Source organism: Rattus norvegicus, chromosome 1, assembly GCF_036323735.1.
Source record: "Rattus norvegicus strain BN/NHsdMcwi chromosome 1, GRCr8, whole genome shotgun sequence".
Taxonomy (NCBI): Eukaryota; Metazoa; Chordata; class Mammalia; order Rodentia; family Muridae; genus Rattus; species Rattus norvegicus.
In genome coordinates, this window is record NC_086019.1 from 259406915 (window position 1) to 259434279 (window position 27365).

At 40.0% G+C, this 27365-nt stretch overlaps 1 protein-coding gene and 1 long non-coding RNA gene across 11 annotated transcripts in view; one reads left to right on the forward strand and one right to left on the reverse strand.

Moving 5' to 3' along the window:
* Sorcs1 (sortilin-related VPS10 domain containing receptor 1) overlaps nt 1-27365 on the reverse strand; it is a 513725-nt gene that overhangs the window by 384908 nt on the left and 101452 nt on the right. Inside the window, exons 1-2 of one of the 10 annotated variants that reach the window (XM_039080717.2) lie at nt 19395-19565; nt 19215-19265 (exon numbers count right to left, since the gene is read on the reverse strand). The exons of the other annotated variants lie outside the window; for them this stretch is intronic. Of the exons in view, the coding sequence (XP_038936645.1) occupies nt 19215-19244 (30 nt within the window). The 5' untranslated portion in view covers nt 19245-19265; nt 19395-19565. Of the gene's footprint in view, nt 1-19214; nt 19266-19394; nt 19566-27365 lie in introns of those variants that run through there. 10 annotated transcript variants of the gene reach the window in all.
* LOC134485246 (uncharacterized) lies at nt 7420-12345 on the forward strand. The gene is made up of 2 exons (XR_010063290.1): nt 7420-8370; nt 12080-12345. It is a non-coding gene; the product is annotated as an uncharacterized LOC134485246 (long non-coding RNA).

Genomic DNA, 27365 nt, shown 5'->3' on the forward strand with positions numbered 1-27365 from the left:
ATTTACCAACTCTTTTTTTTTAAAGAAAGGTAAGTCTAGTATCTGGAGTTAAGAATTTATAAGTACCTGCACATCTGATCTTGTAACTTGCTCAATAAGATTATCTCTTAACGATAATGGTAATCTTTTAATGATATAGGAGAGAGTTTACAAAAGGTTTTGCTTATCAAATTAATTCTCTAATAAGTTTAAAGATTCAACGGGCCGGAAAAATGTCCTCACAGTTGCTCTGTGGGACACTGTCTGTGTGCAAACTCCAGTCCTGCTCTGCTCCTGCTCCAGTGATCTGAGTCGTTCTCCCTTGCTCACAAGGCAGAGAAGTTTTTTCCCTTAGACTCTCTGAGTGGCTCTTGAAAAGAAAATGGTATTCAGTTAAATACCATGCTTCGGTGATCATTCCTCACTCCACTGTCTCCCCTTCAGATGTGTTTATCCACAGCCCCCCGATGTCAAGAAGAGAGACATTAGCTTCGATCTGGTTCTACTCTAAAACACAAAACAAGAAGCTTAGAAAAACCAGGCCTCTGCTGGAGAAAGCAGAGTAGGAGTGGATAGCATAACCGAGTTAACCTTGGAGACATCCTCACTTCAAGAGTCGGCCCACCAGGACAGAGTCCACTGCCCTCTTCTTCCCGAAGGCAGAGCTTACAGAAGCATCAGACAAAGATAACCAGCCAGGACAGCATTTATCAGCAGCAATGCCCTGCACGGTTTTCCCCCCGCTGTATTGAACATGTCTTGCTGATAATTTTAGCTTCTCTCACATCGGAGCTTTCAAATCAGATATGCCTGACAGAGATAATAACACAATGATTTTTCACACACCCCACCAGAAAATGCACAAGGCAACCGAGCCATATGGAACTGAACCTGTTATTCTTCAATACGCCGCTCTAAGACCTGCCTAGACTGACAAGGGCGATTCCCACATGCTGGGCTAAGGAAAGGGACAGGAACTCTTAGGGCAAAAGAAAAAATAATAGTCTTGCCTGAGTTGCCAGCTCATGACAGCTGCCCAGGGAAGAGCAGTAGCCCCTGTCATTGTCTTTGCAACATTTTCAGCCCTAGACAAAATGAAGTCTTCCTGGCCTTGTTTTAATGGCTCTGTCACCACAGAGAGCATCATTCACAGAGGGAGGGAGAATTGCTGGCTGTTGTTTCTCAAGCTAGTTTCCTCACATTCCGATGCTGCCTCTTATAGAAGACACCTTCCAGGAATCGAGAAGGACAAACTTGCGGCATCAGATTGTAAGCAATGGTGCTTTTTGTGTGTGAAACACTGGAATGAGTGGGTTTTTTCTTCTATCTACAAATTCACGCCCATTTGCAATAGCTCCCTTGCTCCGCTAAATGCTGTCTTTGCTACCTTTGCCCTGCAAGCCACCAGATAATACATATCTCGGGTACTGTGAGAAGTCTGATGCAAACTTTACTCCCACAGGTTTCCCTTATAACCCACAAACCCTAACAAAATTCCAATTCATGGAAGATCTTGATAACAGTCCACCTCTTGCCCAGTGAAAGCCTTTGAGGTGCATAAGATACAGTGGGGTAGGACTGAGGACACAGGACCATGTTCTGCCTTCTACTTTCTTAGTTGCTACTGGTAATTACTTCCCCAAACACGAACACATTGACTTCTTTCTCCCAAGGCTCATTTTTCCTATCCCACAGTGGCCTAAGATAGTGAATTTGATCATTTTTTTTTCATAGCTATAAAACACCAGATGAAAACTTAAGTGTTCAAATATTAAGATTGGACTGTTTTACATTTGTGTAGATGAAAGTGATGATGTCATCATTATTGACTTCTAACTAGAAGCACAAACACAGCTATAAATATGTCCACTATATCACTGTGTCTTTGTGGCAAATTTTAGCATGAGTTGCAATCGCGTGAGGACAGCATTTTCGTTGTATGGACTGCAACAGACTTTGATTTGATGGGTTCTTATAAAGTCATGTCTAAGGCAGAAATGGGAACTCTTGGTTGTTGCAATTTCATACCTGCCTTCCACAAGGAACATATTCGACTTTTAATCTAGCTCTTTCTCCCGTACCCTGTCTCTCTTTTCTACTAGACGTCTGAAATAGGGTTTGCAGAAGAGAAATACATACACCGTAATTATGATGACCCCAAGGCCTAGAGTTAAAGAGATATGGAATTGACATGTAAATATCTGGAAAGACAAATGTAGAACTGATGCATGGTGGGAAAAACAAATGGAAATTATTATATTAAGCATTTAGTGATAAATGACAGTGGCTGGGTAGACTTGACTTTCTATGTGAACCACATGCTGCATAATAAATTATTTTGTGTTTGAAATGACTCTGAGAAAAAAAGATATTATCATCCTCATTTCCCAGGTGACAACTGAAACTCAGAAATGTCAAGCCACCTATACTGAAGAGTTAAGTTACTTGCCTAAGGTCTGAGAACTAGTTCATAGACTATAATGACATAGACATCTATGATATAGAAGGGCCGGAATTTGAACCCATGGAATCTGCCTAATATATTTATTTTCCCAGCAGTCTCCAGAGTCACCAGGTGGTGATTATCTTTGTGTCTTCAGCTGTGCCACCCTGTTTCTACTTGATAATTCTTCTAATTCTCCAAACCATGTGAAATATGGAGGCTTCATCTTGAGTTATCATGTTCTTGTATGCTAAACAGGTTATTCCTCTTCTATATTCCTCCAGAGATCTTCCGGTCTCTGTCAGATGCACATCATCATATTACTTCTTTCAATCCTGCAATTTCTAATTGCCTTCACCGATTAAGTTCCTTTAACCAAAGATACTACCACTCTCATTCCCATTTCCCCAAAGGCTTGGAAAGCCTGCTACGAAGTAAGTTGATAGTTAGTGTTGAGTGGACGACCATACAGAAATCTAACACTGAAACATGGTGGTCCATACCTTTAATCCCAGCACTCAGGAGATGAGGCTAGTCTGGTCTACAAAGCAAGCTCTAGGGAATCCAAGGTTAGAGAGAGAAACCCTTTCTCAAATGTATATGTATGTGTATGTGATACATATGTATGTGTATGTGTATGTATATGATACATTTGTCTGTGTATGTGTATATGTGTATGTAATAACCTGCAGGTTCTAACATACTTTCCATATGAAGATACACAATATCTACCTGAAAGGTGTTTGAAGGAAGGAGTACAAAGAATGTAATCACTAAAATACATTGAGTAATTTGGACCACACTGCACCTGAACCCACACCTCTTTGAAATTCATAAGATACCGAATAGAATGTAAAATAAATGGTATGAAAGGCTTCAAGCCTGGGACACAGTGTCACAGAGCACGGGGATGGAAAGAACCATGAAGCAGAAGATAATTAGACCTGAGCTAACCTGGTACTCCATGTAGGCTCCAGGAGAGTCTTTCACTTTGGATAGGCTAATAGGCCATTGCTTAATCAAGTTTTATTTCATTAGTATCCTCTCCCTTCCTGCATTAGCAGTATGATTAACATCAATAACAGGGCTGTCTTCATATTTACACATTGTAATTAAGCTTAGGTGAAACCTTAAGAGGTCCTTAGGGATATTTATTAGCATTCAGAGCCACCTCAGCTTGCAGGATACCTCTGGCCAACAGTTGCAAACAAAATTAAATAAAACACTGGCAGTGCAATGACACTATAAATTCCCTGCAGACCTCCTCTTGCCAGTGAGTCTGGATACCTCATGCTTCAATGACGCAGGTTCAGCTTGCTAAAGATTTGTTTCTAAAATTTATGTCGGAAGGAAAGGTATGTAGAAATAAATAATCTGTGTGAGTGAACCCAGACTCCCACTTCTGCTCACTCATGATGTTTAGATATGTGGAAACAGAAAAGAAGATGGCCTAACTATTCACCCTATTACTCTCACTGAAGAGAATGGAGAGGAGGGAAAGGAAGAGGAAACAGAAAAGGAGAGAAGGGAAGAGAAGAGGGAGCGAGGGTATGAGTATATAAACTGTGGTAGAAAAGGGGAGTTTAAGGTTACACCTCCCTTCTTGGTACCTTTACTTAGAGCTACAGACCCCTGTACCTCTTGTGAGCATTTCTGTAGATGCCATCGTACTCAAGAACACTTGTAAGTGTCAGCATGGGTTATATCTTCTGTGCCAAAGTGAGAGAATGAGAGAATGGGATTTTTTTTTTTGCCTTTGGAGGTCACATTCAAGGTAACACTGAAGCAGACTCCCCTGCCGTGTTATTTTGTAGCAGTGATGCTAGTATGATGTAGGCCTGTATGGCCTAGAGACTTATGGGAACACAAATTCTTGTCACACCACTTAAAAAGAGAAATATCGCTGGGATGAACCTCATCAGTGGATATTTTATAGCTCTCCCCACCATGATTCTGACCCACAAATAAAATTGAGAATCTTTATTTGGAACCACACAGATACTTATAATTTTGTAAGTTAGGCACATGAAGACTTTAATCTCTACTCTCCCCTTATGAGCATAATCCACATAAATTCCCAATAGAAACAATAGTCAACCTCAGAAGATGACCGGAATTGCCTTTCTCTGCAGCCGATGGGGAAACAAACAATTGAAACATGGTGTCATGTTTAAAAAGAAAATGTTTTTTCTACAAGGCCACATAGTTCCTCATTCCCATTAATTGATTTCACTGAAACATTCACACCCTTTTACCATAATATCTCTTGTGTCAGGAAAAACCTACAGAAGGAGACTGGGCCCAAACTTGTCACTCATGCAGGAATTCTGGCCAGCACTAAATCTATTCTATAAATATTTGTTGAGCATCTATTATATACATTGTGCATGGTACATAACACTGTCGCTCCCTGAGTATATATGAAGATATATTGGTCACAAAGATCGCTGAAGATAAATACATATATAATATAATAAATATATATTATATATTATATATTCAACAACCTTCTGAGGTTTCACTGAGAAGGTGGTACCTCATCGAGCAATTGACAATATTGGATACTTAGCAGTGGCAGAAAAGTACCCAATGTTGAGGCCAAAGACTCAATCCTGAAATCAAATGCAGTAAATAGATGTGTTATGTCTGAAAACAGTATCTAGACTTAAAATTTCATAACTGCATCTAAAAGCAATAAAGTATTATAATGGATTCTTAGCTATCTGAATGAACTATAGTTTTAACCAAGGAAGAAAGATGTTTTGCAAAAAAGTCTCTCCCATTATTTAATTGAGACTATTTTCCTCTTAGGAAAATAAAACTCAGGCTTTAAATTCTATAATTTCTGACTGAAGATATGATATTTGTAAAGATCTCTCTCTTCCCCTCTTTCTTTCCCTTCCCCACTTTGCTGTGTGTGTGTGTGTGTGTGTGTGTGTGTGTGTGTGTGTGTGTGTGTGTGATGTTATAGGTTTAGATTTACCCAGGGCCTTGCATATGCTGTGCAAGCATTTTACCAATGAACGGTGTTCCTAAACTGAAAAACCATCTGAACACTAGAAAACACCTATGTCAGAAAAGACTAGTACCACTAGCATAAATAAATATAGAAAACATCTGTCCAAGAATATCTAAGAGAATTACACACAAAAAAATGTTTAACAAAACTATAATACCTAATAGAAAACTGCTCTCTTTGGAAATCTAATGGAGAGGGCAACATGAAAGGATTTTTTTAAAAAGAGAGATTAGTATGAAATAACAAAATAACAGACAATTCAGAAAAAGGTGCACCAGACACAGATTTATGATGCATAGAGAAAAGAGCACACAGCAGAATGGTGAATAGATAATGGATTTTCCAACAAAAGGCTCTGAATCAACTAGAGATATCCAGATGGGAAAAATGAATCCTCACCCTTAACTTATACTGTACACAAAATCAATGTTACATGGATTGTAGATCTAAACGTGAGAAACAATAAAACTCACTTTCTGTAAGACAATAGGACTGTGACCCTGACGGCAAGGGTTTTCTGAAGGGCAGAAAAGCAGAACAAAGCATGAAAGAACCAAAGTAAATTGATTTCTTCAAACCTTACCTTTTCCCATCAAAGGGGAACAGTATCTGTGAAATACATAACTGATAAGGTACTCATATTCAAAAACATAAAGAATGCTGTGAGAAATCATAGCACTTGGGGTCTGAGCCAAGAGAGTGGCTGCGAGTTCAATACCACTCAATGCCACACAAAAAGACTATACCTCAAAAGTCTGTAAGGAAAAACTTTTCAATCTAAAGCAAAGGTTTATGTCAGCATTATTTATGGAAATTCCAGTGAAATGTTTGTAAAATGCTTACACCGATCCAGTACAAAATAAAAGTATAAATAATGAACCTTTTATGTGGAGTCAGTGGAGTCCTCCATCCCTGGATTGTTGGTTGGTTCAACATCTTTGGAAGGAGTTGATATATTCAGATATCCATGGCTAGGGAAATCATAAAACTTCAAGGAAAGCCTTTAACTACCCATTAATATCTGTCCTTGTACCCACAGACATGTGTATTTCTCACCGCACATCAGAAAAGTTTTTTTTGCAATAGAGGGAGACCACTGAAGAAAACCACAACCAGTCAAACACAGTTGCGGAGCCCAGATAACTGATACATCTGCAACCAAACCCGTGCACCTAAGGGATGGGGGCCATTTTACAAGGGGGAGCAGAAAGATCGCAAGGTCCAGAGGAGCAAGGCCTTTTCTGTGAGATTGCCTCTCCTAGAATTTTCAGAAGTTATACTTGAGAAATCTCATCAACATAGCTGTCTAAGCATGACTTGGACAAGAATGAAATCTACAGACATGCTAAGGTAGAAGACAGAACTCAAGAGGCCTCAACCCTAGCCAAAAACTACAAGGTTATAAGGAATACTGAGAGTGGGAGAAACAGTCTTCTTCTGGGAAGGGCATAACAATTAGTAATACAATGAAAAATGGTCAGTTCTGAAAACATGAACCCTAGGTACCTTCATAAAGACTAAGCAGGTTATATTTATGTATTGAGTAATATGTACATATTCCTATAACATATATTATAATTAATTATTATAATATACAATAGTATGCATATATTATAGTAAATAGATATATTTTATATTTTAATATATAATATATTCAATATAATTTAATTTATATAATAAATTATATATAAATATATAATAAATTATGTATAAATATAATAAACAATTAATATATTGTAATAATTACATTTTATACTATTATAGTTATAGAACTATATAATATGTATTATAATACATTATATCATATATATATATATCAACAATTTAAACAAAACATAATAGGTCATGATTTTGAAAGCAAACAAGATGGTGTCCATAGGAGTTTTTTGAGAGAGGCGAGCAAGGGTTAAATGATGTAATTATATTATGATCTCAATAAACGGCATCTGTCTTTAAGACAAGCAAGCAGAAGCAGGTGGATCTCAGATTTCAAGGCCATCCTCCACTACACAGTATGTTCCAGGCTGACGAGAGCAACACAACAAAAGCCAATTTCAAAAGGAGAAGAAAAAGAAAGAGTAGTAGTAGGAGAACAAGGTTAGAGTACCGAGAATAAGCAAGCATCCCTTATACACCATGCGTTCCAGTTTTACTTGTATCTGGTAACGATGTCCTGAAGATATGTGCCTGTTTATCAGCGTCAGTGTCACCTGCAGTACTCCCTCAGTCTGTAGAGAGTGAATCCGATAAATGAACTGTGGAATATTTGCACAAGAGAAAATTACAGAGCCATGAAATGAGCCGATTTCTGTTACACGGAGTGATTGAGGCAAATTAATCACAGAAACACAACTCTGGATAAAGTAACAGACAGAAAATAATTTCATATATAATCACAGGTACAGGCAGCACCAAGGCTGGAGTTAGAGTTAGAAGATCCTCTTTGAACACAGCGGCAGTCCCGAGGCGTGGGATATGGCAGTTTGGTACCCGAGGAAATCCCAGGAGCTGGATGGTCACTTCCTGGTCCTCTGGCATTTTTTCTAAAAGCTACATAAAGGAAGCTGGAGACACTTGTCTGGAATCCATCACGAGGCTCTCAGTGAGACATGCGAGGGTATGGCAAGAATCAGGAATGGACCTACCTCTGAAGCCGCGTGCACAGAGGAGGATCTAGAAAACTGGCCTTGCTCAGGACCTCCTGCACTTATTACTGTGGGACGGCACCTCCGGGTTTACCCAGTCCTCTCTAACTATCCGTCCTCACCACGCCAAGGTGCACAGCACATCAGGTGCCCTCTCTTCCTTTGTGAGGGATAGGAAATGAACTTGGGGGCCTGCTTTTCACTCTCCACTCTGAGTTTTTTGTGATGGTATCTCAGCCATGAAGTGAATCTCATTCCTTTTCACGGAGCAGCTCATTCCGCAGGTAAATAAGGTGAATACCACCACCCCCCCCCCCGGAACATCCCGTAACTAGCTGATGAAGCCAAGTGAGCGCGTTGCAGATGTGGACCGCAGGTCTCAACTGTAGGAATTATAGATGGCCTGCACCTTTAAATTAAGTACTTTTCAAACTTAACAATATTTGCCATTATACATACATACTGTTTACCTTTTAACATTTAAGAGCTTGGGATCTTAGGCTGCAGTTCCTGATAGCAACAACAGAATAAAATAGAGCACTTTACTCCACCATTTTCAAGGGAACATACATGCTCTTTGCCTCATCACTCTGTCTACCATCCTTCTGTTTTGGTAAATTTTAAATTTATGTTTTGACAATTTCCACCCATGCAGATAAGACAGTCTGATTCTTCTCCACACACACGTAACCCTCTCTTACTTCACTCCTTCCCCCTAGCAGTCACCTTCCTTCCCTCGGGACCTCTTCCTCACGAATCATTTCTCGGACGGAATAGTTATATAAATAAGAGCTGGTGATTAATGACTATTAGTTCTAAAATTAAAACAAAAGTCATCATAGAGCACCTGGCTGAATCCTCAGCTCTGAGAGCAAAGGAAGAAAGGAGGGAAAAAGCATTTCTTCCTTCCTATTCGGCGAGTCTCGGCAGGCTCAGCCAGCAGAGCATGCCTTGAAGGCTTTATCTAACGAACAGACAGAGTGCTGTTCTACCAAATGCGTCCTCTCAAGAACTTTGCAAGTGCCAAAAGCCCGTGCTGTAGCTACGATCTGTCAGATGTACACTGTGTGCTGTGCTGTGCTGAGTCCACCGGGGTGCGTCAAGCTCTGCCCTCTTGGAACTTTCAGTACACTCATGGAGACAGCCCAGGCGCAGGAGTCTGCTGGGCAGACAAGGGAAGCAAGGCCAGGAGGAGAGCGGTCAACAGAGCCAGTGCTCTGCGTTTCCCAGAAAGGAGCAATCACTAAACTATAAAAAACCTGAGAGGGCTTTCTAAAAGTAATCAAATCATCGGAGATATTGTCCTAAAATTCAACGAGCCAAGGCTACCCTGCTCCCTTTTCCTAGGAAAAACCATCTCAGGTCCCTTAAGTTATGACCAATGAATAGAAGTCAATTTGGGACACAGCCTTTTACTTCAAATTATCGAAGTCACTTTACCCAGACAGAATTGAGGAGATAATACAGGGCAGGGACAAATGCCTTTACCTTTTATACTAAGTAAATGTACAGCCTCTAATCTCAGAGCCGTACTAATGGGCTATGAAAAACCACACTGCTTTCTTTAGACTTGCATGTAGTAACTTGACTGTAGTACTGAATCGGAATAATTCAAAAGATTTGGCCTGTAGAATTTTGTTTCAAAGGGATACTTTAAAGTGTTTTCTGCAATATCTATTTTTTGAGATCCTTTTCGAAGCTGGGAAGGGGATGTCTGGACGGCATATGCTTTGGGAATTAAACTTCTGTTGCTATAGAATAGCTGTTAGCACGTTAGAAAGAAAGAAAGCAAAAAGACAGGGCTATCCTTCAATGAAGAAACCCACTCCACATACCTGAACGCTTTCGTTATTAACATAATATGTCAACACTTACCAAATCATGATCCCTAATAATGTACTGTAAGTTAATTCTCTTCCAGGATGTGTGCTTTGAACCAAAACCACCAGACTGCAGGGAAAACGTGCTGAATAGCGTGGCTTGTCTGTCTTCCAATTACAACCTTCCCCACATGTCAAGAGCAGATTTCTCTATGGGAATGGAGGATATGCACAATTTCCATCGAAAATCCATTTCGAAAAACTTTGTCATATCACAGCAATCCTGAAACTGTCCAGAGACAACTCCCTCAAATAAATTCCCAACTGAGTCTACCCCAGCTTCCCAATTTAACTCTCTTTATACATATATGATAAACAACCTTATAAATTCCAATATTTTAATTGAGGTATTACAAGTTAAAAACAAAAGCGGGCAGTTTTGCTATTTATTGAGTACCTCTTATGTGACAGATACTTTGTGTAGAAAGTCATGATCAAAATTTTCCCAATCCAGAAAAGTAAAATGAGGAAACAGACATAGAAGGCATGCTTAAGGCTCTCAGGATTATATTATGAATTAATGATGAGGAGGGTGTGTGTGTGTGTGTGTGTGTGTGTGTGTGTGTTTAGGGGGAGAATATGCTTTATGTGCCCATAGACCGTACAAGATAAACCAGTAGACATCTATTTTGGAGGAAGATATAAACGTGTATTTTGTGTGTGGCCCCACAATGCCACAGGAGGAAGCCTATGCAAGAGAGCCCTGTGGATTTAAAGATAAGTGGTTTTCTTATCGCAACTTCTCTGCCAAAGATGTTGGAGTCTAGAGATTTCATTTTTCTTTGTAATCTTTTTGATTTAAAAATTGGCTGAAAGCAAAAGTGTTAGAGAAGTAGGCTTAGACTTGACACCCAATTTTCCCACATCAACCTTACGATAATCGATCAAGTGAGTCACTAGCTTACCTAAAAGTTAAAATGTTCAGAAATTCAAATCCAAACTCTTTTGTTAGCCTTATCAAGTTATTTAAATAGCTTCCTGTGGATCCACATAAACCATTAACTACTTATACCTTTGGTTTAAGAAAAAAATATGACTTTTATGTGAATGAGATAAATTATTTATTTATAAATGTTTTATGAGGAGATTTCTTTTTTATGGGACATAAAAAAAGTTGTTTAAAGGAGTAGTACTTTCATAAGAAAGAAAGTTAATTGTTCTGCCAAACCAATATATGGAAATAATACTGATCTCCAATATTTATTCAATTATCATTTGAAGGTAGATGTAGTTTTGATACCTTTATCCCTATTTTCTTGAAAAATAAACAAAAAAACAGAAGGGAAGAAGAGAAAGGACTCCTTCTCCACTCAGTTCTAAGGATGTCACAGTTGTCTCAGTGAGGATTCTCACAAATCACTCCGCAAATGGTGACGCTCTTTCTTCCATTGTCCACATCAATGGATGGCTAGGACTTTAGAATAAACTGACTGAGTCCAGTGGCAGTTATAAAGGACAAGAGAGTTGAATTACCAGCATTTCCAAATCTTAGCTTTAGAAAAATGTTGGGATCAAGCTTTATCACTGTCCCTTAGGTGTCAGGGTCACAGGTTTAGAGCATGTGGAGTTCCTTAAAAGTGGGTGCCTTACATCCAAGGCATTTGCCACCTAATGAGCTCAAAGATCGCCTACTTAATATGCAGGTCTCTTACCTACAGGGAAATAGATGGAAAATAGCTAAGACATGGCTTAGTTAACTTGCCTGGCGTGATACTTTAAATGAGAAAATGGGCCTGTATGCTTGCTCTTTTGTTTGTGCCACTGTATGGAGAGTTTATGATACCTTTAAGATGTGGAGTCTTCCTGAAGAAATTACCTCACTGGGTATAGGATTTTAGGGCTCATTTCCTTACTTCTCCTTTTGGTTCTTCTCTCTGTTTGGTGGGCGTGACTGCTACGTGACATCTCTGCTCCCTGCTCCTCCTGCCAAACCGCACCATCCCTGCCATGATGGACTCTGGGAATCATAATCTAAGGAAGCCCCTTACCACTTAAGTGGCTTTTGGTTCTGGTATATTATCACATCAACAGGGAGATAATTACGACACTTGGAGTAGGGCAAGTTAGACCTTGTTAATTAAATAGCTGAATATCACCTTTACTTTGCCAACAGGATAACAAAGACCTACAGCAACACATGACAAATGACAAGGAAAGAACAAAAAACCTACGTCTCATGTTTAATTGTATCATGTCCACCTGAATACGTTGAAATGAAGATTTCTAGATTCAACTCATACTCAGAGAACAGTGACAGAGAAATGACTTAATCCTGTTTTACATTCTTCGACTAGAGAATACCATGCATTGGTCAATCTTAACTAGTGAAACCTAACTAATAAAAGGCCTTGGATGTAGCAGGGGAGAGCTACATCTGAATTTTGTTGGCGTGACGCTTTTGTTCACTGTGTAAAGATTACCCTTGTATTATTCAAATGCTGATTTCTAGACAAGCAGAGAGTTGACTGAGTACAGTCATGACTCTGGCGTTGCGATTTTTATGAAGCATCAGGTGTTTCTGGGTTTTGTAAACATTCTTCTCCCACCTTCTCACTGGTCAATACAGAGGCAATCAGCCAATCAGCTGGGGAGACGAAACAGAAAGGCAGAAATAGAAGCTGTCGACCGTGAGGCAGGTGAGGGTCCGAGAGAAGAAAAAGGAAGAAGAAGGTTGCCATGAGGTCAGGCATGAGAGGGAGTCACCACGGGAATTGTCTTTGAGGACAGAGAGCTACAGCAGAGCTAGACAAGGAGAGATTAAAATCAAGTAACTCTGGGCCTGTAGCTGGGAAGTAATTAGATAGTATAGAGTCTTAGAAATATCTGATCAGTTGCTGTGATCAAAGTTAGTTGAATAAATCAGCAGGTTTCTGTCTCAATTATCTGGGAGCCAGCCGGGTGAGGAATGCTGCCACTTTCAAACTCCACCCTATAGATTGGCACTGTGCATGTGTTGGGAGAGGTTAATTTTCACTTGGTCATATTTACCGTGATATGTGTGCATTCAGAAGAAAGTCGTCATAACTGAGTGTTGCTGTGAGTTTTTCATTGGATAATCCACAAACAGCGGAGGGTCCAGGACCTAATGAGTAATGTTAGCACCATCTACTAGGCCCTGCTATCAGCTTCGGGAGACATCACTCATTACAAGGATAAGGACTGAACCCTGGGCACCGCGATTCCCCATACACCGCCCGGTCTTCCTCACATAAAGGTTCCCAGAAAACAATTGATATACCTACATCAAACTGAAATGGCCAAGTACCTTCTCACTCATCTTGACAAGAACTTTTCTTCCATTTCCTGTCATCTTGTGTCCCCAAACAACCTCCCTCGGGTTTAAATTGGCCATATTCTATTTTAGCAACAGAATTTAGGACATATCCACCTCATTTTTTTTCATGAGTCAAATCTAAACCAAACCCATAAACATGTGCCACAGTGTATAAGCACATAAAAAAAGCATCAGGTGAAGCCTGTGACACCAGACTTTTTGGAGTCTCAAAAACAACACATAAACATCAACTAACAATTCCAGCCACACCACTGTTAATAAAACAGCATGCAGTAAAAATTAAAGAGTCAAGTGAAGCTTAAAACAACCAACAGTGTTGAAAACTCGACGTCCGATTTGTCTCGGAATGGCAGAAAAGGTTACATGAAGGCCCTGGGTGCTCTTTGTTAAGAAGGTTGACAGAAGACACCATGGATGCTGTGTTTGTTAAGAAGTGTGGCCGAATCTGCTCTGGGTACTTGGAGGAACTTCAAATATTTACAAGTGTAAATAGTTTATTGGAATAGTAGGTTTCTTAAAGCTTCCAAAGTGTGATAAGGGGGCTATAGAGACGTCTCTCTGATTAAGAGAGCGTGCAGCTCTGGCAAAGGAACCAGATTCATCTCCCAGCATTCATATGGTAGTTTACAATCCTCTGTAATTCCAGATCCAACATCCTCTGCTGATGCTGTGTATGCACCAAGCATACACAAATTCACATACCTACATATAGACAAACAGGAATACGCATGGCAATTTTTAAATTAAATTATAAGACCAGTTACACTGATGCCATCTAGAAGTTTTGCATGGGCAGAATTTCACACCCAGCCTCACTGAGGGCTCTGTGTTTTGACATAACAAAAAACAGGGACTGAACACTCAGTTTCATCAGTTTTCAACACATGGCAAATCTTGCTTAATTTGTAACCCTTCCTAATTTTCTCCCTTTAAAACTTATTTTAAAGCAAACTCCATAACCTTGCTGTGCAAATAGTAATTTTTCAACGGTGAGTCTTTAAAAGATACTGGTCACTTTGAAATAGCTGCGAGACATTGATCATATCTAAAAACACAATTTTTGACTAAGTGGCCTGCACTGATTTGAACAGGTAAGAAAGAAGGACATTGTGTTTGGGGAGAATCGGTAGAGATCTTTGCCCAGCATAGCATTGAAAATCCTCTTAGCAGTAAAGAATTGTTGATCACATTTCCTGACATAAGGCCCTGTGCCCTACCAACAATATGCTAAGTAATGTTTTCAGGGAATAGTTGAGGAGACACAAACAAAACCTTTTATAAGGCATAGGGTCATTTATATAAATGGTTTTCCAAATAAGTTACTGAATGTTAATGCACAATATACAGCAAACCAATGGGGACCAGTCTGCAATGATGAAGTTTATAACCTTCCCAAGAAAATTCAAGCTACAAACCAGAGATTTAGAGTTAATGTCAGAGCAAAAGAAAAGATCAGAGCCAAGAAAGAACAAACAGGACATGAATACTTATCCAAGGATTAAGAAGCACCAGGGAAAACTCCTAACTAGAGTCACTAGCAAGGAGTCCTCCTGTCAGGAATCAGATGACTGAAACTGCTGGGGAAATAATGTACCTGAAGCTATTTCAGGTCCTGAGGTGAAAGATAGCTGTGGTTGCCGTAGTATTAACTTTTATAGTGTTTTGTTCAGTGCATTTGGATATAGAAAATATGAGAGCTATCACTATACAAGCCACACAGCTCAACGTAAAATGAGCTGAATAAGGAATAATAGTAGAAATGTCAATTTCTGAGTCTACAGGGAGATCTAAAGACTGTGAGAGCTCCAGGGAAACAAATTCAGGTAGGCAGGTGAAGGTTAATTCCTGGAGAGCCCAGATGTCAGACTAAGGAGCCAGAACTTAACTCCATGGGCAGGCGAAGACTCAAGGAGTCTTTGATGGGATAAAAACAGCCCTTTGGGAAGGTGCATGTCACAACAGCAGTCAGCAAGAATGAGAGCCCACAAGTGGGAGGACCTGGGGAAGAGAAGCTGAAATAATTCTGGCCCGAGGAGATAAGCCCTCGAATGCTGATGAAGGTCAAGTGAATGTCAGTGTTGAGAGTCATAACATCTCTCTCAAAGTGCTTCTCCATCTCCCCACAGAACCCAAAGTGCTTCTGTCTCCTGTCAGAACCCCACGGTTGCCAACCTGACAAATCACCATCTGCTAAAAAGAAAGAGACAACCCACACTGAGAGGAAATCTCAGGCATCGTGGGAAGGAAGAGATGACTCCAGTTCTCCACATTTGCAAAGCAAAATTCGGTTCAATTGCTTTCACACAATGGGATGTTACTGAGGTGGAAATACCACAAGATTGACAAACAAAAAAAGAAGTTGCCTCAGTTTCGGAAGTGAGGACAAGAGTTTGTGAGAGAAAGCTATAGATTTATTTTGAATGGATGCCTTGATTAATCTTGTTGGAGAAGGAGCATGAAGACAAGAGAGAACATGGAGGGATGAACAAGGATGGGGACTGGCAAGAAGGGAAGGTCAGACAGGAGCTACAGGGCTAGACAAAACAGAGAGGAGGAGGCGGCAGACAGCCATGGAGAAGGGAAAAGAACAAAAGAATCATGAAAGTAAGAAGAGGTGTACAGATGTGGTGACAGGAGGCCAAGCCACGCAGGGAGGTGAAGCTTCACCAGGACCTTTCAGATAGACGGTGCAATTAATTATCATACTTACGAGATAACTGACGTGCACTTGTGTGTCTCTGGGTATAATCCAATTAAAGAACTGAGTGTCAGCAAACTTCAAATCCGCCTTTTGCATGCAATTAAATTTCTATAAGTCAAACAGATCATTTCTTAGACTCTCTCCTGAGTTCCTTGACAATATTAATAAATCATGCCCCAATATATCTGGTTGATAATTAAGGTAGTCAACTATGGGGTTCTCTTATGAGGATTGTCTTATAACCCTTTCTGAAGACGTGAACAGAAAAAGGAAGTTGGGTGACATGGTTTGGGAGACGCTCACTGCTTGAGAGGGGCTGGGGCATGGGTGGGAAGGAAGGCATAGGAAGCCTTCCGGAACCCTGAAGAGTGATGTGCCTTCTCTTACTGGCTAATGATGCTGTCAGGAACTGACTGGAGGATGAGTGAGGGGATGGTTACTCTCTCTTCCTTACTAATGTTCCCATTAGTGCATCAGTTTTCTCGTTTATGATCTCCTTGACACAGGCTCTATTTACATGGCATTGGGATTAATAAGCCAAGAGATTTTCTTTTTTTCTTTTTTCATTTTTTTTTTAGCTGCAGGTACCAGGCAAGCCGTGTAACTCAGCATGGCAGTGTGACATTATCACCAGCCAAGCAATATTCGTTCTGTATGATCACCATCTCCAGGGAACAGGACTTCAGGTGCGGAAGTCATAAACCATTACCCTCATCTTCCAGCAGCTATGTGACACTTTTCCTCAAGGGCAGGCACTGAGAGCCATGTGATGGATCTAGGCTGAGACTTGCGAGCAGAATCAGCTAGGGGATTGCAGATGTTTCAATCAGCAGATGCTACAGGGAAAGGCCCCTTCCTAAGACCCGATTGCAGGTGTTCTGTACAGCGTTTCTTGAGTCCCCAGTCCACAATATCATATTCTGTGCCAAATGGATTTCTGTCAAGGTGTATGGATTATGAATCTGCCTGCCACCCCCCAGGACAACTGTCAACAACTGATCAAAAGAACAAAGCCTACTGAATGTTGTGGTGTACACCTTTAATCCCAGTACTGGAGAGGCAGAGGCAGGTGGGCCTTTGTGAGTTCAAGGCCAGCCTTGTCTGCAAAGAGAGTTCCAGGACAGCTAGGGTTGTTACACAGAGCAACTCCATCTGGAAAAAAACAAAATGTATAGATAGATAGATAGATAGATAGATAGATAGATAGATAGATAGATAGATGATATATAGAAGGATGGGTGGGTAGGTGGGTGCGTAGGTAGACAGACAGACAGATAGATGGACAGACCGATGGACAGAGAGATGATAGAGGAACAGGGAGCTTTCCACCTGCTGGGTTTGTTTGTTTGGGTTTGTTTGTTATTGTTTTTGTTTTGTTTGTTTTTGTTTTGTTTTTGTATTTTGACATTGTAGTAGCTTTTGTAGAAGACATCCTTAACACACGGTTTTTAATTGGAAAAGAAATTTTAATTGAGTTTGGTAGATATGGTGATGGCTGTTTGCCAGAGAAGGCAGAACTTTGGGGCTAATTTTTCTTCTCTCATTTTCTTACTATATCCTCATAACTGAAAAATACGAGGATTTGATAGAAAGAAAATGCTTTCTGGCATGTCACTAGATGCTGTACCTCTGATGGTTTAAAGAGAAGCTCATGAACAAATATTGGAAGGAGGAGCTAAAACAATAGTTTTCAGTCTGTGGGTTGCTTCCCCTTGAGTGTCAAATGATCCTTTCACAGGGGTTGCCTGAGACCATTAGAAATCACAGATATTCACGCTATGATTCATAACAGTAGCAAAACTACATTTATGAAGTAGCAACAAAAGTAATTTTGTGCTGGAGCTCCTCACAACCTGAGGAGCTGAATTAAAGCGTTGAAGCATTAGGAAGGTTGGGAACCACTGGTCTACAAAGTCACAGCGCTAATGTAGATCATAGAAACAGGAATCATTGTCGTATAGTATAAATGACATGATAAGTTTAGAGATTTTAAAACATGATCTGGGGCTTAGAAGACCCATACATGTAAACTGTCCGTTACTCCACTTTCTTTACAGAATAGCAAGGTTACTTTCATGCAACTCACTGGCTGTACTGCCTGCATGCTCAATAACACACTACCTTGTGGTTTGATTGTAGATGTCTTGTAGGCTTATGTTTGTGAACACTTGTGCCCAGTTGGTGGAGCTTGTTCTAGAAGGCAATGAAATCTTCCAAAAGTAGAACTTTGTTGAAAGAACTGGGTCAGTGGAGGGAGGGCGGGGACCGTATTTCCCATTCACTGGCTATTTCCTGATTGCATATAAAATGTGACCAAGCAGTTTCCTGCTTCCTGACAGCATGCTTCCTCACATGATTGTGTCATTTCTAACTGTAAGCCATACTAAAAGTTTCTTCCCTTAAATTGCCTCTTGTCAGGTAGTTGGTCTCAGCTATAAGAAAAGAAACTAATAAATTTGCTCCCTACATTTCCTTTTCACTAAGTCCATTCCAAAAAACTTCTGAATCTAGAAAGCTGCCAACATGTGACCTTTGCAAGTCACTTAGCCTTTCTCTGTGTCTTTTTGCTTATGATTGAAAAGAATAAGTTGAACAAAACATGCTTTGAAGCCTTTCCAGATCAATGGTGTGAGTCTAGAAAAGGAATATTCTAGTTTCTGGATACCAAGTCAAGAAGTCAATTCAGTTGAAACTACTAAGCTAAATGAAGTGCAGTGATTTTTCTTAACTTTGCCCTAATGAGACGATTAATATCTACGAAACTCATCGGCTGTTCTTACACTGCAAAATATTTATAATCTCTTATGTGGTTTAAATCAATGGTTATACACCATTAAATCAGATTCCCTAGGGCAAGCTTGACTTTCTGTTTGTTGTTATAAGAAGAGACTGAGTCATTACTAGCAAATTGATAACTTTCTGTAACACTAAGAAGACCCATAGGGATACTTCATTACTGTAAGTATTTTCTATCTCAAGCCAGATAGAAAATTGGGGAGCATGTTAGTGACAAAATTCCTCACATGTCCCTACAGTGATGGCTGGAGTCTCCCCACTATATCCTGTATCTTCAAGGGGCTCGAAGCAGAAGTCAGACCAGCCTGATAGTTCGCTTGTTGAAATGCTCTGAAAACACATTACATAGTATACATACAGTAAATACCACCAAGGATTCTAGCAATATTGCAAAACAGGATAGAGAGGATCCTTTTAAATAAACATCCTATGTTTTAAATGTGCTATTCAACTCACCAATAAGTATATGTTGAAACCATCCATCATGTCAGACCAGAATTAAATTCCCTGGAGATTGGAGGAGATGAAGAAGTTAGGTCATTGGTTTTCATGACATTGTAATTAAGAGTGGAAAAACTCTAATTAATACTGATAACACTAATTAATATGCACACCTACTGATATGTACATACACACCTAAAAGCCATTCTGCTTCTATCTTCCATGTACTTCTAGGACAATAGTTTCCCTTTCTTCTTGTCTTGTGTTAGAGACTTAGTGATGCTGGAAACATGAGTCACAGTCTAGGCTGGAGAAACAGCGTCAATGACATCTCTGAGGCAAAAGAGAGCAGCAGAGCTGTGACGTCTCTGTAGGTATAGGCAAGTGAGTATGAATGAGAACACACACATACACACACACGCACACACACACACACACACACACACCACATGTGCATGTACATCCATTTATACATAAAAAATGATTTTCTCTCCCCCTTATCATTGCAATAATTAAAGAATATAAGGCTCCACAGTCCTTCTGCTTCATTTAATTTCACCAAAAAGCAATGTTTCAGTGACCTCTTCCAACTTCTCCAAGAACTATTTCTTTTCATTTCTAAGGCATTATTTTTTAACCTTATCCCATAATATTCATCAAATTACCAATCTGAAAGCAGTTGATTATGTCCATACTCAATTTAGGACTCAATGCCCAGTATTCGGAGACACAGGGTAACATCATTTGGCATATTTCCTAGAATGATTTTATTTCTCTTCTCATTGAAGTGGCAGGGATTTCTGGATAGTTCCTGTTGTATTTGTAGGTAAAAAAAAAAAAGCATTTCATAGACAGCCTAAGCACACGAGTGACATCAGACCTATAGCTGTACATCCGGGTTTTTGGTCATCACTTTCGATCACATCTCTATCATCCCATTGAGCTGCTTTGGCTTTTTCAAGCCTTCTCCAGTTCTAAACCTAGGCAATCCTCTTCTCCCAACATTCTCTTTCCCAGTTCTCTCTGTCAGAACCCAATGTATCTGCTTTTCCCAATTGGAAATCTGAATGAATTCTAATGTACACTTCTTTCCCACATGTCAGGAGGCCTTTTACACTTCTCTATGAACAAGAGAACCTGAGGGGTTCTATTTAAACCACACTTTTTTGTGTGTTTGTTCCAAACTGCACTCCAGATGCATAAAATTATATCAGACACATGTCAAAGTATGTCTATTGCTAAGGACTCTTGTGGTTGCCTTAATTAAAAAGCTGAGCGTAGTTAAAGTAAGAAAGGAAAAAGTAAAGGCAAGTTGTTATTTGACTAAAAAGGATGTGCATAAAGTAAATGTCTGGACAATGGAAATGAAGGCAAAACCACCATTAAGTCCCAAGAGTAATCCTCATCTGTGCTCTTCTTTGATTTTTCTTTTGTAGCTGCATTTAATGTCCTCCCTAGAGTTTCCTTTAGATAAAAAACATACCCACCCTTCTATTCTAATTCAACCCCCAGCACTGAGAAATCAGACTGACCTCAAACAATAACAAGTTAGGAGAGGGGAGGCACATTCTTTAAAGGAACTCACTAGGAAACTTCCCTTGTTGTCCCACTGCTATGTTTATACATAACCAGGACAGAGAGCTGTTGGCCAGTTAGCCATGTTTTACAATGTGTATTGATGAAGAAAATAAGAAGAGCAATGTTGTTGTTGAAATGACTTCCTGTAGCTCCTCCACCCACCATGCCAACATCACCACTCAGCCATTTAGCACATCTCAGCCTGTGCAGTCCCTACCAATCATTGCTATAGTAATTGTCCTAGAAATAAAGAGCTGGCTAATAGGACAAATCTTGTCCCAAACATGACAAAAATCTCTCCACACAAAAGGTCTGTGAGAAGAAAAGCTTAAGATCTGACTTTTTAATGGAAAATGTGCTTCCCAGAACTACTATAGTACATCATACTGCCCCAGCCCTTATTTTCCTTTAAGTATCAGTTTCAATGTTCTAAAGGCATTTTGTGGTTCTTGTCAGGGTCATAGAGAGGGATTTATAAAGGTTCTGGTCTTTGTAGGGCAGAGGAGATTATGAAGACCTTGAACAAAATGATTTGTTTAAGACACCTATTTCTGTGTTTTATGAATGATGGCAAATTCTTACTCTGGTTACATTGAGACACTCTACTCATCAAAGATCCACTCATTGTAGAGAAAAAAACTACAGCTCATAGAGAATAAACCTGAAGTGATTAGAGCTTATCCAGTTACATCATTTCTGCTTCTTTGGGTTTACAAAGCTTTAATCCTATCCTGAAATCTTATTCCCCATTCCTATATTTTCAGAGCTGTGTTATCTATAGTTCACAAGTAGGTTACCGAATTGAGAAGATCATTTCAATCATGCAAGGAAGAAGCCTGAGTTAGTGATGCTTCTATCGATAACATGAGGTAGGGAAGCAGCTGCATGAGGGTGATGTACATACATCACCCCTGATGTTCTTAGAGATATGAGGTATAATTATAAGCCGTCAATTCTCTGGTTCATTGGTAGTGGGGTGGAGACATGGCTAATCAGAATCATAAACATATATGGAAAGAGATTTCCATAAGACACCTTGGAGGGCACAAAGATGAACATATCAATTTGGCAGGAAATTATCTTATTTATCACATCTGGAAGCACAGTGGCAAAGTCCTAATCCAGCTGTACAATAAAAAGGATCTCATGAACAGAAATAGTAATGATGGGGATGGGCAGAGGGGTCAATACTGTTGGTAGTGTGCCATATTAAAGAAAAGTGGAGAGTGGAGAAAACGGGCTTTAGGAAAGGAGTAAAGACCATTAGTGAGCTTGATATCTCTCTTTCTATCATATTCAACGAATGTCCACCACTAGGGAGAATTTTCGATTTATTGAGAGATTATGCCATGGTAAATCTATGGGATGTTGAAACTATCCTAGGTTTAAAATGCTGATAATATAGCTAAGCTCTAGAGGTTAGAACACTGGCTGGATATCATCATGAACACCTGGCTGAACTGGCTCCTTCCAGCACTGCAGGAAAGCATGCCGCATTGTTCTATTTATTAGCTGGAAAATGATCAAAAAAGTCTATGTACAAGAAGTTGGAAAAATAGCTCACCTATTAAAAGTATATACTGCTCTTGTACAGGCCCTAGGTTCAGTTCCCTGCTCCCCTCAATATTTGGTTCACAACCAAATGTAACTGTAGTTCCAGGGAACCCTATACCTCTGGCCTGCATGACCACCTGCACTCATCTGAAGGAAATCCACCTATTTACATCTAGTAAAAATACACCTTTACTCAAAAACTCAGGTGACAGCAGATGCTGGCGAGGATGCGGAGAAAGAGGAACACTCCTCCATTGTTGGTGGGATTGCAGACTCGTACAACCATTCTGGAAATCAGTCTGGAGGTTCCTCAGAAAATTGGACATTGAACTGCCTGAGGATCCAGCTATACCTCTCTTGGGCATATACCCAAAAGATGCCCCAACATATAAAAAAGACACATGCTCCACTATGTTCATCGCAGCCTTATTTATAATAGCCAGAAGCTGGAAAGAACCCAGATGCCCTTCAACAGAGGAATGGATACAGAAAATGTGGTACATCTACACAATGGAATATTACTCAGCTATCAAAAACAATGACTTTATGAAATTCGTAGGCAAATGGTTGGAACTGGAAAATATCATTCTGAGTGAGCTAACCCAATCACAGAAAGACATACATGGTATGCATTCATTGATAAGTGGCTATTAGCCCAAATGCTTGAACTACCCTAGATGCATAGAACACATGAAACTCAAGACAGATGATCAAAATATGAATGTTTCACGCCTTCTTTAAAAGGGGAACAAGAATACCCTTGGCAGGGAAGAGAAAGGCAAAGATTAAAACAGAGACTGAAGTAACACCCATTCAGAGCCTGCCCCACATGTGGCCCATACATATACAGCCACCCAATTAGACAAGATGGATGAAGCAAAGAAGTGCAGACTGACAGGAGCTGGATGTAGATCGCTCCTGAGAGACACAGCCAGAATACAGCAAATACAGAGGCGAATGCCAGCAGCAAACCACTGAACTGAGAATAGGACCCCCGTTGAAGGAATCAGAGAAAGATCTGGAAGAGCTTGAAGGGGCTCGAGACCCCATTTGTACAACAATGCCAAGCAACCAGAGCTTCCAGGGACTAAGCCACTACCTAAAGACTATACATGGACTGACCCTGGACTCTGACCTCATAGGTAGCAATGAATATCCTAGTAAGAGCACCAGTGGAAGGGGAAGCCCTGGGTCCTGCTAAGACTGAACCCCCAGTGAACTAGACTGGTGGGGGGAGGGCGGCAATGGGGGGAGGGTTGGGAGGGGAACACCCATAAGGAAGGGGAGGGGGGAGGGGGGAGGGGGATGTTTGCCCAGAAACCGGGAAAGGGAATAACACTCGAAATGTATATAAGAAATACTCAAGTTAATAAAAAAAAAAAAAAACAAAAACAAAAACAAAAACAAAAAAATACACCTTTACATTTCTAAAATGAGAGCATGGTCTTCATGGTATACATGCTACTGTCCTGACCATAAGGGTGAAGACCGAAGTTGAACAATGATTGATCAAGCGCTATCTGCAATTGTAAGAAATAAGAGAGCTTGGCATCTTCAGCCAAACCCTGAAGTTAATAGTTCACTGAGTCATTGACTCCCACCTTTTTTCTACTAAATTTCTTTCATGACTTTTCTTGTAAACATTGTATTTTACTTAAACTCAGGTATAAGAATGATTTGATCTATTTACATGTTTTATATTCTACTGTAATCTGAAAAACTGATCACCATTGTGACAGAATCAGTGCAGTTATGACCAAGTTAAACGGATAGGATATATAGTTCAAATGCATGACTTAGGTGTTCTGCACAGTCAAGAAATAAGGTGCATATGTAACTCCTACTGGACACCAATAGTATAACAGGAAAAGCTCAGGATGGTTACTACAACTTTTTCGTCTGAGCTCATCTGTAGAGACTAAACAGAAGACAAGAATGAAAACTTCGACATTCTGACATCTTTCAGATGTGCAGACTGAATCCCATTCTCTATTCAAAAGCATCTTAGGTAATTATGTTTTGATGGAGCTTGAATATTAAGTCTTTCCACATAACAAGATGGAGTTACTCAGAAAAAAAATAGATGTGCTAATTCCTTCTAATGAAGAGAGAGTATTGTCCCAAAGATTCAGTAGCTCAGATAAACATCCACATATGTAGCCACCACCATGCCAACTAGAATTAGGCAGAAGAATGAAAGGTATGCTGGTTTAAAAGTCTTTTTAACAGATTAAAATTAAACAGGAACACCATTTACAGTGCTAGATCCTTTGGAGTTCAAGGGTCAAGAAAGCTTCTACACATATGTACAGCAAGGGTACGTGAGTTGACTGTGAGAGTCACTATTTGCAATTTTGGCTCTCACTCCTCTACCTTGTGTTCCTTGTCAACAGTAAGACTCATCTCTCTTAAAAGGCTATTTCACATTTGAGGATCATTAAACCTCTAATGTGTTTTGCAACAGACAAATAGGTAAAGGACTAGCATTTCAAGAATATTGACAAGCTGGAAGCTCTACTGCAAGGTCCTATTAATAGAGGTTTAATTTTGAAGTAAAATGAGGACCCTTGAGTGAATGAAAATATCCTTCTTGTGTACACACACGCACACACACACACACACACACACACACACACACACGCACACACACACACACACACACACAGAGAGGGGGGGTATCATAAAGTCATGAAAGAAGAGTTGAATTCAAATAAGGGCACTTAAATATTCCTCCTCCACAAATTGGAAGGCGACAATCTTCTTGAATTATTTTTGCCACCTGGCCCAGAGATCCACCACTGCCCCGCTTTTAAAGAAATGTTCATTTTCATGATATTTTCTCAAAGGCTACTCCAATACCTGTGAGATATGCAGAGGTCTCTAAGCTAGAACTGACCTGAGATCCTTCTCTCTGAGTACTAGCTTTCACAGCACCCAAAGACTCCACAGAAACTTCTTGAGGAGGGAAGCAACCAACAGTCGTCCCCAAGTATGACACCTATGAACCATAACAATGACCAGCATGGCATGATAACCCAAAGGATGAAGGAGTTGAAACCAAAGAGCTCTCTAGTTGGACTTAAAAGAGGGAAACCATACTCGGTACGAATATTTGAATGACTACTAGTGAAGCCATGGTTATTGATGGTGGTGCCTAGCCTGATGCACCTACAAAACAATTCCCTCACTCAAGGCTCAGAGAACATTTCAGAAGAGGTGGCTAGAAAGATTACAAGAGCCAAACCAAGGGATCAGAAAGTTTGTTATCAGATTCTTTCTCCAGGAATTTCAGAACATTATCCAGGCTGAGTATGTTAACTTAAGCATTTCAGAATTTATACACACACACACACACACACACACACACACACACACACACACACAGAGAGAGAGAGAGAGAGAGAGAGAGAGAGAGAGAGAGAGAGAGAATAAAGAAACATGAATTTGAAAAAGACTAAGGAGAGATTAATGGGAAGGCTTGTAGGAAAGGAGGGGAAGGGGAAATGTGTAATTAGTCTCAAAAAGTAAAATAATTTTGAAAAGGAAATACTGCTGGCAGAAGCAGCAGCAGCAGCATCCAATTCAAAGTGACAAGGAACTCCTTAGGTAATTGCCTTCTCCTTTCTGCATGTCCTGAATATTGCTAGGTAAAAGATCTGGGCACAGACTCATGTCTCATTTTGGTCAAGGAAATTACTGGTAAAGAACATTTCAAGTCCTAGCACATCTGCTCTTAATCACTCAGGTTCTATTTATAAAGAAGGCTGATTCTTGCTGTTCTCTATCTGGTCATTTATGTTTAAAATTGGAAAGCAAAGATATTAAGCTAGTCTCTTAAAAGGCTCGCTATGCACTACATGGTCCCATGTGTTGTGAGTTATATAAGCAATTATATAGCAAATGATGTCCCGTTAGTATGGACGTTCGGAGAGAGAAAGTATGGGGCTATTGCTCATTTCAGGAATGCATACAGCCTTGATGGTGGGACTAGAAGTATTAAACAACTTTAATCTGTTTGCATTGCAATCTGGCTCCCAGGCTTACAAAGGCTTGAATAAATATTGGCATGTTTTATAAATGAGCTATGGGAGTAGGGAAACCCAGTGTCTTTCTCAGATGAAATCAGATGCAGGCAAAATCCTGGGAAAAAAAACCCTACAAATCTGAAAATATTAAACATTGTATCTCTTCTGCAAATGATTCGGTCATTCTTATAAAATTCCTTTGAGGTAAATATCCACAAAGGAAAATTATTCCTAATTGCTTTAGTTAGAGGAGTTAAAAGAAATGTGTTTAACGCGTCCCAAATACAACTTGAAAGAACATGGTATATTTGTTTCGATGTAAAGACCCCCCTTTTCCCTTCAGAATTCTTCAGCTATTACCACACAAAGCAAGACAAGTCATCACAGAGAATTGAACATGAAAATGAACCATTTCTTTTTTCCTAGAGAAAATATAGCTCAGAGAAAGAGTGGCTCGGGCAAAGTCCCTGTTCTGTAACGTGTGTACTCCCTGGTATTAGTGTAAGTGTTTCCAAGGTCTGCATTGACTCATCAGCAACTCAACAATCTACGGCAAATGACTTCACTTGGTCTTTCATAGGTGCGAAGGGTAAATGATAAAGAAGTCTCCCCGTTACAGGACGGTGCATATGACATGGAAGAAAGCCCCTACATCGAGCTCTGTACAGAGCACACATTTCAAGTGTAACAGGAACGGTTAATGTAGCACTTGTTTTAGGCGTGGAGAAACCCTTGCATGATAGCTACTGACAGGCATGCTCCAACTAAACCTGAAGTATACACAGGAGGACTCAGCTTTCCACCGAATGAAGAAACTAATTAATATGATGTCCTGTCTTCTAATCTCTGATGACAGGTCAACAATAATTGTTCTTATTCCCCCCAACCTGCTGTTCTCTCTCTCTCTCTCTCTCTCTCTCTCTCTCTCTCTCTCTCTCTCTCTCTCTCTCTCTCTCTCTCTCTGTTTTCAGAAAAGATACCAAAGTGAAAGTATGACAGGCACTCCATA